At 43.7% G+C, this 21158-nt stretch overlaps 1 protein-coding gene across 16 annotated transcripts in view; it reads left to right on the forward strand.

Annotated features, from left to right (window-relative positions):
- GLI2 (GLI family zinc finger 2) overlaps nt 1-17836 on the forward strand; it is a 406855-nt gene extending 389019 nt beyond the window's left edge. For all 16 annotated transcript variants that reach the window (XM_045033089.1, XM_045033083.1, XM_045033085.1 and 13 more), the window contains 4 exons: nt 2584-2748; nt 8182-8463; nt 11243-11579; nt 12637-17836. In XM_045033089.1, coding sequence (XP_044889024.1) covers nt 2584-2748; nt 8182-8463; nt 11243-11579; nt 12637-14987 — 3135 coding nt within the window. In that variant the 3' untranslated portion in view covers nt 14988-17836. The remainder of the gene's footprint in view (nt 1-2583; nt 2749-8181; nt 8464-11242; nt 11580-12636) is intronic.
- Nucleotides 17837-21158: the final 3322 nt, after the last annotated feature.

Genomic DNA, 21158 nt, shown 5'->3' on the forward strand with positions numbered 1-21158 from the left:
CTCCTGTCGGCCTCCCTAACGTTCCCTCTTCAATCTATCCAGCATTCAGCAGCCACCATGACCCAGCATCCTATTCCCCATTCTCACCTTCGTGCTTTTGCTTTCATGCTGCTCCCTGCTCCTGGGATGTCTCTCCTCACATTCCTTCAGATCCCTCCTCCTTTTGCCTTCTTCCCGCTATTCTCTTCCACTCCTGGACCATCACCATGCCAAGTCTCTGCTTAAAAATATCAGACCGTATATGACTTGTTTCCTATATGACTCCCTTGAAGTGGGCAGCAGCTAAAAGTATGGGGGATCAGCTCCCCAATCCAAGCTAAAAGCAGAGGGGAGCCCCTCCTCCTCCCTCACAGCTCCCCGTCATGTTCGCTGATGCAGCCAAAGCTCCCCTTCTCATTTCAGTCTGTTTCAACTCCAGGTTGTTGTGCTGAATTGGAACTACTGCAAAGCAATTTGAGTGTCTCAGGAGCTGAGTCAATCACCTCCTACATGCTGGAGAATGTCAATCAGGCTATGTGTTTTACTCAAATTATTGCTGGGTCATTACTCTGCACCCCAAACTCACTTCTTGTATGGGACATATCCTGAGTTTCTATGGTGCTGAGGCCGGTACCCTTCTCTGCAGAAGCTTTCCTTGTCCAAGCCAGTTCAGCTGTGATTTCTCAACATTCAATTTATTTTAAACAAAAAGAGAGACATGGGAATGTGATGTAAATAAGACTTGAGGTGAGCCCAGGCTGCGGAGTTTGGATCTGATCTAGCTCAAAGGCCAGGAATGTTTTAGTGCAAAGCCCATTTCTGCATAAGACATCCAGATTCTATATTCGCAGATCAGCGCTTAGCTGTGGGAACATCTGGTTTGAGCACCCAAGAATTTGGCTGTCCTGTTCAGATGCCATTATTTGAAAGTTGGGCCACAGTGGGAACACTCTTAATTAGCTGCATTACTGTGACAATAGGCAGTTTTGCTAGAACACCTCAGTGAGTTACTGTATGCTCAGTTACCAGTGATTTACAGTAAGTTGAGTGATATTTTTCAACACCTGTAAATGACATATGATGCCACAGGCTGTAAGCACAGGGTGAGAGAACAAAATAATTATATTCTGTTAACTCATGGTTACAACATGCTGAATGAAACAAATCTACTAGCGGAAGCTTACCTCAGGGTAAGCACTCAGAGACTATGGTAATGGGCACAATGTGAGACCCTAATTAGAACAGAATTACCTGTGCAAATGTGATCCTTCGTTTTAGCTAAACAATTATACATCTTAACCTTGACAATCGCATCCATCATTAAACTGGACTATAGTATAGGAATGGTTGCAAGCACTATGGCAGACAACGGTGTCTGGAGCCATTACTATAGTTCTGTTCTATAAGAGAGTAACACCAAGATTCACGGCTCTTCATGCTCATTGTTCTAGACTGGCGAGAGAGGCAAAAAGGTTCCAACAAAAGTTCCTGTTTCTCCTGAATGGTACTGAATTATTCAGTGAATTAACTTTTGGTTTTCCAGAACAAGGGCCCGTTTTGATTGCCAAGACTTTCATAAATGGCAGCCTGAAGTGATCCTCCTAATTCCAGAGTGAGGTGAACTGATTAAAATGAGCCCCCTGTGGGCCCCAGAGATTGAAATGGGAGCTGTGGACAGATCACATATTAAGGCACTTGAGTAAGGATTGTTGTATGGGGATTTTCCAAAGCACTCAGCATTGGCCTTAACTGCTACCATTGAAGCCAATGATAAAATGCCCATTTGACTTCAATGAGAGCAGAGCTAGGCCAAAGTCAGGCACTTCTGAAAATGCCACCCTAAGAGCCTAGCTTTAGGCACATTTTTTAAAATCCTGTCCAGTGGTTTTGAGTGTGCTGTTACTTCAGGGTCACTACTGCTTGGAAATATTACTGGGCAGCATCTCATCTTCCCTCAGCCATTTTGGATGCTTGGCTGAATCCTTCCATAATACAAACAAGGAGAGTCAGTGAGTTGTTGCTTTCTTTCCAGGCCCCTGGCCTGTGGTGCCATCCAAGAATCCATTAAGATTGAGGATCTTGGTTTTTAAGATGGTAATGTCAGGCAGGCTGACCTCAGAGCCCTCAGGAAAGTGGAACCAAACTGTAATTAGGGAAGCTTCAAAACTTGCTATTTTAACTCTTTTCCTTTAGCAAACTGGCTTGTCTCACAAGCTTTGGAGCTAGTGAAATGGAGACACCTTGGTCAAGATTTTGAAAAGCAGCTAGTGATTTGGGGTGGGGGGGGCTCCATTTTTGGATGCATGATCTGAAACATCTTAAAGGGGAGCCTAATATTCAGAGAACAGGTGCTCAGCCCTGCCTTAAAATCAGATTCTTGTCAGGTATCTATCACAAGTTGGGCACCCAAAATTTGAGCAGCCCTAAATCACAAGCCTCTTTTGACAGTTTTGCTCTGCCCAGGAAGGAAAAGCTCTCTCAACAAAGTGGATGTTAGTTTGTAAGACACAGGCTCCTTAAAAAGGAAAAGAAATGGAAAGCAGATGAGGAGGCAAAAACCACCACTGTGGTTGACGAATCGCTCCCGTTGTGTTTTTATTTTAGTTTGAGGGTTGCGCCAAAGCCTATTCCCGACTGGAGAACTTAAAGACACACCTGAGATCTCACACTGGAGAAAAGCCGTACGTCTGTGAACATGAGGGCTGCAATAAAGCCTTTTCCAACGCTTCAGACAGAGCAAAGCACCAGAACAGGACACATTCCAATGAGGTAAACCCATCCTCACCACAAGTGCTGTGGATTTTTAACAAAATTTTTGCTGACAATATAAACTTTACATGCTGGACTCGTGTAAAAAGGAATTTACCATAATGAAAGACTTTTCTATTTTTTTTACTTGGATTTATTTTGCTGCAGAGCCAGACCGCATTAGCTTTATATTTATGAAAGCCATGTTAGAAACTATAAACAGATGCTGAAGTATGCAAATTTTTTGATTGGCTTTCGAAATTAAAGCTGGTGCTTTCCAAATTCATAATTTTTAATAGTCCAAACAGGGTCCTACATGTTTGTACCTTGCTTTTTAACATGATTGCAGCATAGATTCATAGTGGTGTGATTTCATAGTGGGTCCTGACGCTTTGGAAATAGTCGCACCTGCATCTTTTGATGTACAATGATAAAGTGTGATGCAATGCTTTGTTAACCCTGGCTAATTAAGACCCACTATTAGAAGTTGGGGAATGCAGGAAATTGCCCTTATTGTAACACATTTGATGGTCTGCTGCAAGCGGCCTAGGCTGAGGATTAACAATTATATTACTACTAATTAGCAGACGACGGGAAGGGGGAAAAAACCATGTTCTAGAGTTCTAGTAATGTTTGCAACCATGAAGGAACAAGTCTGTAGTCTAATTTGTAACAGTTAAATATGAATCATTGGAGAATGGAATAAAGTGATTTCAATGGATGACAGAATTTTAAAACGATACTATATTACCCAGTGATAAGCAAACTTCAAAAGGTTTCACAGATTTGGTTCAGATGGGAATAAGCACTCCAAAGTTTTGGATGCTTCTCTGAGCTATTTTAACTAGAGAAAGACCCAGATGAACAACCCAGATCCAAACATCTTTCCAGGTATACAGATCTGAATCCAAATATCTAGGCTGACCTCTCTCAGTAATAAGTTGATGGGTAAGTTAGAGCTGCTCCCTTGCAAATCTGATTTGTACCAGGGCTGGACAGCTCGGGACTTATAGATTCATAGATTTGAAGGCCAGAAGGGACCATTAGATCATCTAGTCTGCCATCCTGTATATCACAGGCCATTCAGTTGCGCCCACTACTGCTATATTGAGCCCAGTAACTTGTGGTTGGCTAAAGCATATCCTTCAGAAAGACATCCAGTTTTGATTTGAATACAGCAAGAGATGGAGAATCCCCTAGTTCCCTTGGTAGTTTGTTCCAATAGTTAGTCACCCTCACTGTTAAAAATTTGTGATCCATTTGAATTTGGCTGGCTTCAGCTTTCAGCCATTTGTCCATGTTATGCATTTCTCCCCTACATTAAAGGGCCCATTAGTTTCTGATATTTACGTCCCATGAAGGTATGGAGATGCTGTAATCAAGTCACTTCTCACTCTTCTTTTGGATAAACTAAACAGATTGAACTTTTTAAGTCTCTCACTGTAGGACATTTTCTCCAGCCCTTGAATAATTTTTGTGGATCTTTTTCACCCATCTCCAATTTTTCAACATCCTTTTAGAAACCTGGACACTAAAACTGGACACAGTATTCCAGCCTTGGTCTCCCCAGTGCCGGGGACAGAAGTGAAATCAACTCCCAACTCCTACTCACTACTCCCCTGTTTATACATCCAAGAATTGCTTTAGCCCTTTTTGCCACACCATTGCACTGGGAGCTCGTGCTTTGTTGCTCGTCCACTTTGACCCCTAGATCTTTCTCAGAGTCACGGCTCTCCAGGATCATAGAATCATAGAATCTCAGGGTTGGAAGGGACCTCTGGAGGTCATCTAGTCCAACCCCCTGCTCAAAGCAGGACCAAACCCAACTAAATCATCCCAGCCAGGGCTTTGTCAAGCCTGACCTTAAAAACCTCTAAGGAAGGAGATTCCACCACCTCCCTGGGTAACCCATTCCAGTTCTTCACCACCCTGCTAGTGAAAAAGTTTTTCCTAATGTCCAACCTAAACCTCCCCCTCTGCAACTTGAGACCATTACTCCTTGTTCTGTCATCTTCTACCACTGAGAACAGTCTAGATCCATCCTCTTTGGAACCCCCTTTCAGGTAGTTGAAAGCAGCTATCAAATCCCCCCTCATTCTTCTCTTCTGCAGGCTAAACAATCTCAGTTCCCTCAGCCTCTCCTCATAAGTCATGTGCTCCAGCCCCCTAATCATTTTTGTTGCCCTCCGCTGGACTCTCTCCAATTTATCCACATCCTTCTTGTAGTGTGGGGCCCAAAACTGGACACAGTACTCCAAATGAGGCCTCACCAGTGCTGAATAGAGGGGAATGATCACGTCCCTCGATCTGCTGGAAATGCCCCTACTTATACAACCCAAAATGCCATTAGCCTTCTTGGCAACAAGGGCACACTGTTGACTCATATTCAGCTTTTCATCCACCGTAATCCCTAGGTCCTTTTGTGCAGAACGGCTGCCCAGCCATTCGGTCCCTAGTCTGTAGCAGTGCATGGGATTCTTCCGTCCTAAGTGCAGGACTCTGCACTTGTCCTTGTTGAACCTCATCATATTTCTTTTGGCCCAATCCTCTAATTTGTCTAGGTCCCTCTGTATCCTATCCCTACCCTCCAGCACATCAACCACTCCTCCCAGTTTAGTGTCATCTGCAAACTTGCTAAGGGTCCAGTCCACACCATCCTCCAGATCGTTAATGCAGTCCCCCATTTCTGTAGGTATAGCCTGAATTCCTTGGTCCTGGGTTTATAACTTTGCATCTGACTGCATGAAAATGCATTTTGTTTGAATGGATCCAGCTTACCAAGCAATCCAAGGAGCTGCAATAGGTCTCTGATTGCCTACAAGTGGTGCGAGGGCTATGTATTTGGAGCTGTGTCAGTCTCAGGATATTAGGACACAAGGTGGGTGAGGTAATATCTTTTGAATGTACACAGAGCTCTGTGTGACTCAAAAGCTTGTCTTTCTCACCAACAGAAGTTGGTCCAATAAAAATATTCCCTCATCCACTTTGTCCCTCTCCTAAGAACATAAGAATGGCCATACTGGGTCAGACCAAAGGTCCATCTAGCTCCATATCCTGGGTACTCAGGCTAGACCACAATTTCACATTCAGAAAAGATGGAATTATTCACCAATATTCACAAGAAATTAGGCCCAGATTCCCCAGGTTTGTCCCCATCAGTTTGTAACAAAATATGGTTCAGTCTCTTACTGCTTTCATGGCATCAGGTTTCCAGGCTGCCGGTATATCACTACTTTGGCCGCCGTTCATTTGAAATGAGGAAATGTGCCCGTGTGTTGTCAATGAACCCATTAGGACATCGCAGCTGATGGCCTGTTGTGGATTTTCCAGGGAAGAGATGTCTAGTGTTGTTCCAAAAAATTGTTCTTTAACTCCATCACCCCACTGTGGTGCAAACTTGCTGGCTCATTGAAAAGTTCAAGGTGACGCAAGTCCGCAGCTATTCGGCTACATCTACAGTACAGCTGAGAGTAGGCTGACCAGATAGCAAGTGTCAAAAATTGGGACAGGAAGTGGGGGGTAATAGGTGCCTATGTGGAAAAAAGACCCAAAAATCGGGACTGTCCCTATAAAATCAGGACATCTGGTCACCCTAGCTGGGAGGTGTGATTCCCAGCTCAGGTAGACGTACATGCACTAGCTCTGATCGAGCTAACGTGCTAAAAATAGCAATGAAGCTGTGGCAACACAGGCAGCTTACAGAGGCTAACCCCACCTGCCCAGAACCCTGGGTACACACTCGAGCAGCTGCTACCAAGCTAGATCAAAACTTTCTCAGGTGTGTCTACACATGCTCCAATCATATCTCCCTATTGCAGTGTAGACATACCCAAAGAGACATTTTTCCCCAACTCAAGCTGAAATGCAGTTGAACTCTAGAAATCCAGTGCCCGAGTTTCTGAGAAGGCTTGTGATGATTCCACCAGCCAAAGAGATGTAACTTTTCAAGTATTTGAGAAGGATTTGGAAGGAGATATTGGAATTGTTTGCCGGGCTTGAACCAGCAAAAGCAGAGCATTCCAAACACCAGATACCTCTGTTTGAATTACGCTTAAGGTATTTTGTAGGCATCCCAAGCATCCCAAATTCAATATTCAATATCAAACAGAGCTATTATCTACTCCCCGATATTAGGGCTAAAGGACCTTTGTAAGTCATCACCTCCTATTCCCTTTTCCCTAATGCAGATTATAATAATAGTAATAATACTTCTGTATTGTCCCATCCAAAAATCTAAGTGAGCATTACAAACATTAAATCATTAAATCACCACAGCTCTCTGTGAGGTAGATACTTATCTCTCCATTTTACAGATGGGGAACTGAAGCAGAGAGAGTTAAACTGTTGCAAGAATAGATCTCTAGTGCTGTTCATGTGATTGTGCTGGTTTAGTTTTATTTGTTGGTTGGTTTTGTTTGGTTTGATTTTACCCAAAACTAACTAAATAAATAAATAATTCTCCCCCCAGCAATTTTGCGTGTGCTCTTCGGTCAAATTGGAAAATAGATACCTAACTAATAGAAATGGCCATTTTTGGTTAACCTTAGAAAACCATTTACGTATTGTTCCTTTAGATGGATCCGTTCCAATGTCACGGTGGAAAAGTACTTAGAGCAATTGTGAGGCTGAAGTGGTGCTTGTGATCAATTCAACCCTTCAAAAGCAGCAGTAGCTTTCACAGCTTTGGTGCTCATGCACATTGGAATTGGAAAGTGGATAAATCAAAGGTTTTTTTTAAAAAAAGAAAGGATAGCTACTTGCTAACTTCTATTTCCAAAAGTCTGGCCTGACTTGCTTTGCTGCAGTGATCAGTAATTCATGATTCCAGAAATACAATGCCATTGTCTTAAAAAGTATTGCATGCCTGTGGTTTGTTTTGCACGATAACAGATTTCAGAGTGATGGGTGCTGGAGATATACAAAAGACTAGATAGACATAATCCAGTCTGGCTTAGTTTCTCTGGATTTCCATAGATCAGGAGGTCTCAAACATTTTCCCAGAGTAGACACCATCTTATTGGAGAGATGTCTTGTAGACAATCCCCTGCAATTCCAGTGACTCAGACCACCTCCCCTCCCATCCACAATCATGAAACGTTCCTGTGGCAACAAATGCTTAGGTGGAAAAGTAATATTAGGAAAGTATTTTGTGAATTTTTAGCTGTCTTTGAATTTAGCAGCCCAAAGCAAGAAGTAAAGCCAGTACCAAGCGACTAGCCAGGTCTCTGTGGCTCACCACCAAGTGTTCCATGACCACCAGCAGAACATGGATCACAGTTTAGAAATCTGCCACCGATGCTTTGCAAGATCCTAAGAGGCAGATTCTCCACTTTTTTTGCTGGCAGCATCATGGTCATTGTGTTCTGTGAGGACATGACTTATCTTTGTCCACAAAGCATGTCCACAATATTTCAGTCTGCTTTAAAAATAACCTCAAATTTGTCATCTCGACAGAAACCCTATGTCTGTAAAATCCCGGGCTGCACAAAGAGGTACACGGACCCCAGTTCCCTCAGGAAACACGTCAAGACTGTGCATGGGCCCGATGCCCATGTCACAAAGAAGCAGCGCAACGACGTTCACCCCCGGCCACCTCCCCTCAAGGAAAATGGCGACAACGAAGCAAGTGCCAAGCAGAGTAGCAAGGTGTCAGAAGAGAGCAGCGAGGCTAACAGCACCACCAGAGGCCTGGAGGACTGCTTACAAGTCAAAACAATAAAGACCGAGAATTCTGTGGTAAGAGAAGCTGTTGTTTAAAAGATAGGAGTATGGTTTGTAATTTCTCGGAGACGCAGGTGAAAAATGTAAAGTTGCAGCCTTTTTCCTCCTCATGCATTTGCCATGCACCCAGAAATTTGCAGGACGATCCCAGTTTTCAAGGCCCCCAACCCTGAAGTTAAGATTGCAGGACAGTTAAGAGTCCCCAGTGTCTTACACAGCAACACAGAGCCCAAGGTGTGATATTTGTAACATTGCTGATACGTCATGATAGGATGATGAATGAATGCATCAGCCCATGCAGCGTTAATGCCATGCCACGAAGGTGAAAATGCGACAATAACATGTCTTCATAATACAATTTCTTTTGTCCCCCCAAGACATTTTAAATCAGGCAGTAGTCTTATTTCCTTTCCAAGCCAATCGCACATCATTTCATTAAATCTGTGTGTTTCTATGTATTACACAGTAGTTAGAGGAAGTCAAGAGTCTTGCTGCACCATAACTCTTTCACATTTCAACATTTCTCCTTCGCTTAGCAGCCAAAAAGACAATTTTTTTTGTAAAACAAGAGGCCATAAACGGCTGAACTAAAGTCACTTCACCTGCTAGAGTTCATTCAGTCTCCGGGTTTCTCACTGGAGTTGTGAGAACTTCACAAGCCTTTGAGACTGCAGTTTCTTGATTTTAAGCCAGGCTAAAATGTTTCCATTTCTACCAGTCAACATGGCTTTGCACTATAAAAAGGGCTAGATGCCATGCTCTTGGCTGATACTGTGACGATACATGAGTTTAGTCCAGGAAGGAATTTACTGTTTTCACAGTCCATTTTATTGGCTAAATGGACAATTTCACCTTCACAATCTCCTGTGTTCATTGAAAAACTCAGCGTAAGAATAACTAACACACACACACACTGTGTTTTTCTAGGAAGATATTTCTCCCCTGCTTTCCCTAACGGTGATTTTTCTAACAGACTGTAGGTCAAGTTCTTTCCATAGTTACACCTTGTGCAACTCCATTGGTGTTAGGCACAGTGGGCAATCCTTTCTTTCTGCTACCCCCACGGAACCCCTTTTACTTCACTTGGGCTGCATGGTGTAATGAGGGCAGTACCCAGCTCACGGTGCCTATCGACAACATATGTATCTACCTGTATTTACTACTTGTTTCAATTCTAATCTCTGAAGCCCTGGGATGGAGCTAGTGACTGGTTGATTGAAATCACTTGTAATGGTGTCTGGGGGTCCCTCTTTCTGACCCAAAATTCGATCTAATCCAAAATCCACCAAGGTCTGTGAAAATTCACTGGGATTTGGATCCAGGTACATTAAGAGGTGTTCAATTAAATGTGCTGACTTCTGAATTGGGGTGGGATGGGTGTCGGGAAAAAGAATGCTGCTAATTTACCCTGAATTGTGCACTCCCCTCTATGCTCTTTCACTAATCTTCTCCCTTTCATTAATGTTCTCTTTATTCTAACAACCTGTTCTTTGTTCCCACTTACCTTTCCTTACTGTACCTTCCTAAGGACAGTCGGTACTAAGGTGAGCAAAGAAATTCTTTGTATTGAAAACACTGTATAAAAATGTGATATATTCTGTACTGTGCATCTACAGCTAACCAAGACGAGTTAGTGTGTAAATGCAAAGGGAGTGAGGAGGTGTAGGTGGGCTGCCAATAAGGGGCGATTGGGGGAGGGTCCAGCACCTCTTTGTCAGTGTCCCAAGAATTCCCCTTAGTTAATTCCTCTCAGCATTACACTCCTGGAATGTAACCTCTGTCCTTCCAGTGAAAGGAAACTGGACCCTCTAAAGCCAGGCAGCCCTGCTAGTTAGGGCTGGTTTTGATCAAAATAAGGCACTCCCTCTCCTGACACACCCACCTGCTCCTGGGGCTAAATATGTTGCCTCTGCAGCATTCCCAGGTTGTGACAATCTCTGGAGCAAGAGTTCAGGATCAGGAATTGAGAACCCTGGCATCTTACCTAACAATGAAGAGTGCTGGGAGCAAGGAAGTTCCGACCATTCAATGTTTGTTGAAAATAAGTTGCTCAGTGTGAAATGTCATTTCTAATGCAAGTAAAACAAACCTTTATGGCACTTATCTACCTCATCTGTAAGTGGGAGCTTGCAAACAGCAAACCATGTTTTTATCCATCTAGGAAGATTGTCAGCTAAACTAATTACACGTTAAGGTATTTAAAAGACAGAAATATGTTGTGCCTGAAACACTTAGGACTTGATCCTATGTTAGATAAACTGGTGCTCATTGCAGCTGTACTTTGCACAATCTGCTAATGCACTAGCTTATCTTACTGAATCATCAACCCTTTATCTACTGCAGCAGCAATGTTTGGTTTGTCTCTATGGGAAAAATGAAACACACCAAAGATTTTTAACCCATAGGGGTTTTATGCAAATGCTTGTGAATTTAAAAAAAAAAAGTCCATCCAAATTTGTTAAAGTACTGCTGTTCTTAAATAAACCTAGTGCCCACAGCATGAAACTATAATGCCAGTTGGCATTAATTAGCATACTGGCCTTGTCAGCAGCAAAGACTGGATATGGAAACTAACCTATCCATCCCCACCTAGAAAGTGTCCGTGGCTGCAGAACAGAGCTGAGACATGGCAGTGGGCAGCATGTGTGTATGGGGAAGGAGGTGACCACATGTTCCCGATATCAAATGTGTTGATAAATAGGAGACTTCAGTCTCCAGGTCCGTGTGCGTGTGTGTTCCAAAGCTGTGTTTTCAACTGCAGAACTCAGACCTTCTATTATTTCTCCTTTTCAAGATGTGTCAGTCCAGTCCTGGTGGCCAGTCATCATGCAGCAGTGAACCATCACCACTTGGTAGCACCAACAACAATGACAGTGGAGTGGAAATGAACTTGCACAGTGGGGGAAGCCTGGGAGACCTGACCGCACTGGATGACAATGCTCCTGTTGTGGACTCGACAGTCTCATCGGGCAATTCAACAGTCAGCCTTCAGCTAAGGAAACACATGACAACGATGCAGCGACTTGAACAGCTCAAGAAGGAGAAACTCAAGACGGTTAAGGATTCCTGCTCATGGGTGAGCCCAGCTCCACAAGTCAGAAACACCAAGCTACCTCCCATACCCGGAAATGGTAAGCCATGGTCCTGTGTTCTTCCTGCTATTAGACTCCCTCAAGCCATGTCCCATGTCTCACAGTGAAGGGTCTGCCCTAGAGCAGAATCATTTCCCCACCTAACAACATCACTCCTCACAGAATAAAGATGAGCTGTCTTATAAAAGGATAACTCAGGTGTGAACTCAACCGTATAATTTTGGGTGGGATTCCCAGGGTTGCCCAAGGCTAGTTTGCACCTGCCCCCGCCTTACCCCAGTGGTGGAAATTACAGCAGCCCTGTGCTAGCAGTAACAATCCCCTGTGGGCTGTTTTGCCGTCTGAGGACTGCTTGAGCAGACCAGCAATCCAGTCATGCCCCCATCCCTGGCCATGACTTTGGCCTGCCTCTATATCAGGTGGGGAGCTCAGTGATGGTGGCACAGAGCCACCTATGCTAGTTTTACTTCTATGCCAGCTGGAGATTCCTGACTAGGACAAATTTATGATCACTTTGTGCCTCTCCAGCTTGTCAAAGAAAAATGGGCAGATGATCTGTCCTTAGAGTTTACTGTATAGGAGCTTCTTCAATTGCTCTGGGAAAGATCTCAGAAGGGTACATGAATTTCTAGTACTGAGCAATGAGACCTCTGCCTCTGAATTTTTGAAACCAGTTTGAGTGACTGATCATATGACAAGGCTTGGAAACCACATGTTATGCCTGTAGTGTCTTTCATTCTGCCTTATAAAAAGAAGCCCATAGGAATGCTCTCCTCATCGGTTGCAGTGGTAATGAAGCAAACACTGGAAAAGCCTCTGTAGCAGCGACTCAATTAATTTCCTGAGTACATCTCTCTGTCCTCTTTCCCTGCCCTGTACTGTACCTTTTCTCATAGGAGCAGAGCTGCAGACAATGTGCTGACTCCATTACCAGTTAGTCACGTTTACATCACTCTTCTTAAGCAAACATTTGCTGTTGGATAACACACACAGATCTGTATTTAGACCCCAAGCACAACATGTAATATAGCTATTTACCCCAAAATAGCCCTCTCAGCTAACAAAACCTTTTTTCTTCCCCCCAACACTCTTCCAGGCTCTATCCTAGAAAATATTGGTGGTTCCTCTGCTACACTGCCTAATCCTAGAATAACGGAGCTGTCTGTAAATGAGATTACGATGCTGAATCAGCTCAATGAACGCCGTGACAGTACGACAAGCACCATCAGCTCAGCGTACACTGTCAGTCGCAGATCATCAGGGATTTCCCCTTACTTCTCTAGTCGCCGTTCCAGCGAAGCTTCGCAGTTTGGGAATCGTCCCAACAACACGAGCTCTGCTGACTCCTACGACCCGATTTCTACGGACGCGTCACGCAGATCGAGCGAAGCCAGCCAGTGTAGCGGCATACCAGGCCTTCTCAACCTCACGCCAGCTCAGCACTACAGGCTGAAAGCCAAGTATGCTGCTGCCACGGGGGGCCCTCCTCCCACACCTCTACCTAACTTGGAAAGAATGAGTCTGAAGAACAAGATCTCTCTTCTCGATGGGCCAGATCCTGCTTTGCCTTCATTTCGCCTCCCTCCTGGGCCAAGACGCTGTAGCGACGGCAGCACTTATGGGTACGCAGCAGCCCCGGCTTTTCCCCATGACGTGTCAGGTAACAACACAAGACGCGCGAGTGATCCTGTGAGGAGACCTGCCGCAGATCCACTGTCCCTCCCTAGAGTCCATCGCTTCAATAGCACCAACAGCATGAATCCCCTCCACCCACCACATCCTGCGGACAGAAGGAACTGCAGCCTTTCCAATTACACACGCTCCGATGGCAGCCTTCCCAGGCACGTCTATTCACCTCGACCTCTGAGCATTAGTGAAAATATTGCCATGGAAGCAATGGCAGGTGAGACGGAGGGCCCCATTGGAGAAGATGACATTATGCTGCCAGATGATGTAGTGCAATATATCAAATCTCAGAATAATGGGACAGCTGTAGAAAACACTTCCATGGGGTACAGTAATGAAATGCTAAACTTCCCAGGCAATGGCAAACTGCAACATCAGAACTTGTCTAGCCAGCGCAGGATGGCTGGAACTGATGCAAGCGTGAACCATTTGGGTCCGGGGGTGGCAGAGTGCCACATGAGCTTTGGTGCGCCCTCGAACATGAGCAAAAACAACATGCCCGTCCAGTGGAATGAGGTTAGCTCAGGTACCGTTGATGTTATGTCTAACCAATCGAAGCAACAGTTTTCTCAAGGAAACTTAGCTGTTGTCCAGCAGAAGCAGAACTTTGGTCAGTATCAGAACTTTAACCAGCAGCAAATGCAGATGAGTCAAAGCGGCATGAATGTAACACAGCAGAATTTTATGCAAAGAAATGTGAGCATGGATGGACAAAGGCTAAACTGTATGCAGCTGAGGCAGCAGCAGATAAATCCAGGCCCTAATATGAACTCCGATTTGAGCCTGCACCAAGGGTATAACCAGGCTCATCAAATGCTGAGCCCAAATGCAATCAGTGGAGATCCAAACCAGCTTTCCCCTTCTTGTAGCAACGTGGTAGTGAAGTCTGGATCCCACGTTCATCCTCAGCAAATGAGCGTTGCAACAGATCCCTCTTTAATGGTCAACAGTAACAGACTGACTCAGGTCATGCATGAACAAAGTCAGCAGAACTATTCATCTCAGACAAATCCCATGAATTTCTCCATGGCTCAGGAGGTGTTTTATCAGCCCCCTTCTTTAATGACCTCAAATCAGCCAAACTTTGAGCCCCAACAGAGCATAATGAGTTCAGCTGGCCAGACCTACACTCCTGGAATGGTACAGCCTCATCCTCCACCTGACCCTAGTCCAGTAAACAGGCATAGAGGGATACGCAACATGCAGCAACTCGGTTACATGAGAACTCCCCACCCTACTAATGCCATGAGCCCTGGCCAGGAAACAGCAGAGGCCACTCCAAAAAGAACCAACAATATGGTGTCAATGCAGGCCCAGCAATGTGCAAACAGCACGAGGGAAAACAATTTGATGTACTATTATGGTCAAATCCACATGTATGAACAAAATGGAAACTTTGATAACCATGTGGATTGTAGAGTGGGACAGCAGCAGTGTGCCTTGAATATCAAGCCAGCTGCCATGCCGTCACCCGGAGCTAACCAGGTGTCAAGCACAGTGGACTCACAGGGTCTGGAGCCTGCTCAGATAGATTTTGATGCCATTATGGATGATGGAGACCATTCAAGCCTGATGTCAGGAACCCTCAGCCCTAGCATTCTGCAGAATCTCTCCCAGAACTCCTCTCGCCTTACAACTCCACGGAACTCTCTGACACTGCCATCCATACCAGCTGGAATAAGCAACATGGCGATAGGCGACATGAGCTCCATGCTAACCACCCTGGCAGAAGAGAGTAAATTTCTTAACATGATGTCCTAATGATAAAGCCCCACGGTTTATCCCAGGGACTTTACAAAAAGCAGTTTTATGAATGTGCTTTTTAAAAATAATCAGTATCTATAGAGTAGCATTTTTGACAAGTATTAAATACATTAAAGGGATTCAAAGTAAACAATGTCTCTGTACAGACCTATGTAAACTATCTAAAAGCATTAGCACCAAGAGTGCAACCTCTAGTATTATTTTTTTGCTTGGTTTTTCAGGGGTCTGAACAACGCCACCACCAAATGAGAATATTGCATAAGAATGGTTAAAAATGAATTTTTTTCCTCCATGTTTGCCACCTCTCTTTGTTTTCTTTTAGTTATGTCTGCAAAAAGACCATTTCTCAACACATCCCAGAAACAAATGGAGGGGTGTCTTTTTGATCTGAATAAAAGCCATACTGCGTATTCTGTCCAGTGAGATAAGCATTTAGTTACATCTCCCAAAAAGTCCACTCCCAGCAATATCATTATAAACTGTTCTTTATACCTTGCGACTTTGTAGAAGAAAGCATCAGTTCCAAACAGCTTCTCAGAAAAGTGCCTTACTATGCTTTAGCGTTAAGTAGTCAAGGCGTCTCTTCCATTAAAAGCAAATATAGTGTATATAAAATCAAAAGAAATGTACATTTATAAAGCATAGCAGTGTTTCGGAAAAACATCAGAAAGATACGTTGATGGGACACATGAAAGATGAATGCCCCCTTTTGTCAGATGTATTTACAATATGGATAGAATGTAGCAGAGGCCTGAAAATACCATTCATCTGAAAGCATCTCTAATGGCAGGAAAGCCCCAATCCTGCAAAGGTTTATGCATGTGCTTAACTTTATGCCCTGTCAGTAGTGACTTCAGTAGAATAGTGACTTTCGTCTGGGGCCTTAAACAACTTGTGTAAATCAGGGGGTTAGACGGGAATTAATTCAGGGAAGCCTATGGTCTGTGTTGTACACGATGTTGGACTAGATGATCACAGTGGTCCCTTCTGGTCTTAAACACTGTGAATCTATGAAAATTGCTAATGGGGCTTCACAACGGCTCAGCTCTAATTTGTCCTCACTGGGGTGAAGGGGGGGGCACATAATTACTTAGCTAGCTTAGGACTTGTCTGCACAAACAGTTAGGTCATGACAAGGTGAGGTGTGACTCTACCCTGCACTAGCCTGCCTCAGACTAGCCTGCCACATGGATCTTGCTGGTGCACATTAACAGTTCTGTGCACTTTGGTCTGGTCCTCTTTGAAACGGGACTAGATCCAAGCGCCCCGACGAATGGTTAATGCATATCAGCAGGGCCTACCTCACAAGCTAGTGCAGGGTTGATTCATAACCCAAATTGCCACAAACTAAATGTTCATGTAGACGAGCCCTTAGTCAAATGTCTGGGATTTGTAGTGGGGTATCGGAGTTGTGGGTGAAAGCCTCTCTGAAAATTACCCATGGGAGGAATCTAACCACAAGCAAATCCTCCACAAAATATAAGCTGGCTAACAGTTTTTGCAATTTTAGGGCCCGATCCTGAAGTCAGTGGAAAGACTCCTCAATGCATTATTTATTACTGTTGGTATGCAAAAGGGTAAACACCATGAAAACAGACCTCACTGAAATTTACCACATCTCAAAAAGACAACTCTTTTCTTCCTAGTATTATAGTGTTAAGTATGTCAAGGGGAAGGGTGCACACATGAAATTCCCTCCTGATTCCAAACATCCTGTGTGCTGAACTTTAAAAAACTAAACCAGATGTGCATGATGTCTCATCAGCAGGGCTCCATCCTTTCCCGCTCAATGGATGTCCAACCCTTTACTGAATGTGGCTCAGTTCCAGCTGCAAACTGCAGCTCCCATCGGATGCTTTTTAAAGGTGCTAACGTTGGCTTTCTACAATCATTGCTGTCCTTTTGCACTCACCAGTGCCGCACAGACTGCACTGATGCTAGCATGACTTGTGGCTGTTGCACGAATGCCAGTCATTGTTCCTGCCCAACCGTTTGTGATGCCAAATACCCCAGAAGGCCACACATAGATCGAATATATATTTACCAAAGGACCAGAGTGCAAAAGCCTTCCTTGTGTTGGGCAGCACCCTACTCCACGTATCGTCCTGTTAACTCCAGTGGGACTGCGTGGAGAGTAAGGGGTGAGTAAACATAGCAGTAGCTGGCCTACCCTAATTCTTAAATAAAAAACTTGGGTAAACAAAGCATGATGGGCTTGATCCTGCCTTCCTCACATATCCTAAAAAAAACCCCTGACATCACTGGAACTCCTGGCTGTGCTAGGAAAGCAAGATCAGGCAGGGCAGCTGTTTGCACTTGTGCCTAACCTAGAAAGATGAATTTAAAATTATTGGGCTTTTTTGAGTTCATGGTACAGACTCACCTGCAGTTACCTCACCCTTGCATTGGAGGAAAGAGTGCAGGGCCCAGTGTAGGACTCTGAGCCATACTGGACGCATGGAGTTACACTTCGGGCCTCCCAAGTGCTGCAACTGATCAGGCCCTTGCGTCTCCATTGGTTGTTGAGCTGATTTATTCAGTGGATGCATATGACAGTGCATGTTAGTGAGCCCCACTTCAGGCAACACACATAACAAGAAAAGATCAACCCCCAAAGCAAAACCATATCTCCAGTTTGTCAGGATTCCGATTGTTTTTCAGAGGTGGTCTTCCTTCATTTACTAAAATAGTATTGTTATAACCATTCCAGCTCTGTATATAGTATGTATAGAAGACATCATTACTAAAAGCACTGTAGGTGAATTGTTCTGTCAAATTTATATCTTATGGACATTTTAGCTGTTTTCTACATCATAAAAATGGAGGTAACGTGCTGAACCTGTATATAAGCCTTTTGTACATTAAAAAGTAATTTTTTTCATAAGTTATTTTGTTTCATGGTTACTGTATTGTGGTAGCACTCAGAGGCCCATGCAGGTTCAGGGCCTGCGTGTGTTGGGTGTTGTACAAAGATAACAAAAAGATGATTCCTAACTTGAGGAGCTTACAATCCAAGTACAGGCTGAGAGACTACAGACGGATACAACAAATTGATGGAGTGTGCCAGGTAACAGAGATGCATGTGGGCAGTGTGATAAGCAGCAGTCACAGCACACCAGCTGCCTAACCATTATTGAGAGCCAAGGTGGGTGAGAAAATATCTTTTATGGAACCACCTTCTGTTGGTGAGAGAGACGAGAAGAGCTCTATGTAAGCTCGAAAGCTTGTCTCAACAGAAGTGGCTCTAATAAAGTATATTACCTCCTCCAACTTGTCTCTCTATTAGCCTGGGACCGACATGTTACAACAACACTGCATATAACCATTGCTGAGTTTTTTGTAGGCATCATGACAAAGGTAAGTTTTAAGGAGAACAAGGTCATGACTTTTGGGGGTTTTACAGGAAGCTCCTTCCACACAGAAGGGGACAACATGGCAGAAAACACCAAGGTGCTTGGCTGGAAATTTGAGAAACGGTCAGTTAAGGCTGGCATTGTTGGCAGAGCAGAGACGAGGGTTGATGGCTCAAGAGTTGTTTTGTGTTTGGTGCAGTGAAGGGGAAGCCAGTCTGTTTGTTTCCTATTTGACAGTAGCTGGTGACGTGCCAAGCGTAGATCTATTGGTCGAGATCAAAATTAAGCCTGGTGTACCTCCCATTGAAGTGAACAGAGAGATTCCCACTGACTTCAAGGAGAGTTGTATCAACCACTTGAGAGATTGCTTTTTGCCTTGGCTCTGTCATTGGCCAACAAAATATTTGAATTGTGACTATGAGCTAATGTTTTAAAGGGGTTCCGGTGCAAACATAGTAATGTATCACTCTTTATGAGAATTGTTTAGAAACCGTCAGCTTAAGTTGCAATGAAGACTTTAAAATATATAACACCCGCAATAAGCCAAACCAATCAGATCTGCCATACATTTTGGCACAACTGAAACTTAAAGGAGACCCAAACAGAATCCTGCTCCTTCTCTTTTTGGAATCAATGGCAAAACTCCCATTCATTTCAACAGCAGCAGGGTCTGACCCTAAGCAAGCATGAATACTGCAATATCCTTTCAATCCAAAGTGGAGGTGGAGGAAGAAACTCCGCAGCAGTAAAGCCTCCCTCTCTGTGCAGTCTCTGTGCCAAGTCATTGTGTTATTCTCAGTACTAAGAGATGAAAATGGCCGTGGACTAGGATCTGCTCCAAAGCCTAGAGAAGTCTTTACATTTACCTTGGCCCTTAGTAAACACAATGTCAAGCTTTTTGATGTTTTGTTGTGAACATTTTGTGGGATTTGAACCAATCACCTTAAGGCAAAAAGCTTGACTAGCCCATTATTATCCTGTTAGCCTCAAAATCCATCGGGTAGAGATCACAATATTCTGTATGACTCAAGAATTACAAAAATCACTAAGCAATGGCTTTTGTTGTTGTTGGAGATAAATTGTTCTGACTTATTTTAACTCCTCCTCTGAATTAGGGCCTCATCCATTGTCCACTGAAGTCGATCAGAGTTTTTTCTATTGACTTCAGTGACTTTTGAGTCAGGGTCTAAGTTCTTACTTATTTACACCTAGAAATGGAGTCAAGATTCTAATATGTGATCCTAATCCAGATGTAAAGTTGCCTCTGATTCAGGGGTGTTCAGATGCAGAGTTTGATGGGAACCCATCTCTGTTTATATTATAAACTCTACATTTCTCTCCATTGGGGCTAGCACTTCCCAGGGCTCCCTCTGATGAATTGTAACCACTTGCACTTTCTTTATTGCTTGCACATCCTGGAATGTACAGCACAGAGGGTGTTTGTGTTTCTTAAAAGGCTCCTTGTGCAGAACTGTAAACACAGAAATGGTGATAATCCTTTTGCAACAACGAAAGTCCATTAATTAACCATGGCCTTGGGCACAGCTGGAAGCAGGAGCTTGAGAGTCAATATTAAAATAAATGTGAATGCTTCATTTCATATTTAAGTATTCCTCTTTTCGATCAGTCTCCTTCCGAACTAAAATAAAGTATCTCTTTGGGCCAAAGTCTAGAACCCTTAACTGAGTGAGACCTTACTTCATATTGAAATCAATGGGACCGTACGAGGAGTGAGACCTTCACGATCCTTTAAAATTGAGCTAATATATAATGTTTTCCTGGGGGGGTGGGAAGAGCTACTGTTGCTGGATTTTGTTGCCCTCCTACTGGGTACAGAGTCATTCCAATGGCCTTTTTACTGCAATGGTCTCGGTAGAGATGACATAGAAGCTCTTGTTCTTTATGAGCAGTTGGATCTACTGGGGAGAGCATATGTGTTGTAAATAAATGGTGTGTTTTATATTACTGGAAGGACAATTTATGACCAACCAAGGCCTCTTGCAGACAGCTATTTAACTTGTAAGTAAAATGACCTAACACTTAAGAAATTTAGAAGCTACAAAACATCCCTATATTACAGCCAATGCATTTATCCCCCCCCCCCCCCCAAGATTTATGTTTCATGTAAAATTGTAAATGGATACTTTAAATACATTCACTATAAAAAAAATAACCCCCCAAAGTAAAGCTTTTACACATGCTGAAGGATTTGTGGCTACGGTAGCCTCCTGCAGTTGCACCGGTATCTATGACCCATAGGCTAGATTTTCACCTGCATATGCAGAGGCTTAGCTGACTGACTGACTCCTATTAATGATTAAGATAGTTGCTGAGCTACATTGCCACATGATGTGCTAGAAATTTACCCTATTTATTGCTGGTTTATGGAAACACTTTGCTTATTACCCCAAGGGCTGATCGGTGGTTTGTTCCTTTCAGAGGACGCTATCTTGCACTCTGCAGGCTCAGTCTGGTCTTTACGTTGTTGAACACCTTCCTGCACTACTACTAGTGTTATTATTTGTATGGTCATGATCGTGGATGAGAACCCCATTGTGCTAGGTGCTGTACAACGCAGAACAAAAAGACAGACCCTGTCCCAAAGAGTTTACAATCTAAGTAGCAGAATATATATCTTATACATGCTATTGCCTTCATCAAGGATCCCAAAGCACTTTACAGGTATAGAAATCCTCTCACCCTCTACTTGGAAACCAGAGTGTGGCAGCAATCATTTTTGGTTGCAACCATTCCCCCACCTCCATCCCATTCTGGGGGAATGAAGAATAACTTTCCGCAGTGAGACCACAGAGGG

The sequence above is a fragment of the Mauremys mutica genome, chromosome 10 (genome assembly GCF_020497125.1).
Source record: "Mauremys mutica isolate MM-2020 ecotype Southern chromosome 10, ASM2049712v1, whole genome shotgun sequence".
NCBI classification, from domain to species: domain Eukaryota; kingdom Metazoa; phylum Chordata; order Testudines; family Geoemydidae; genus Mauremys; species Mauremys mutica.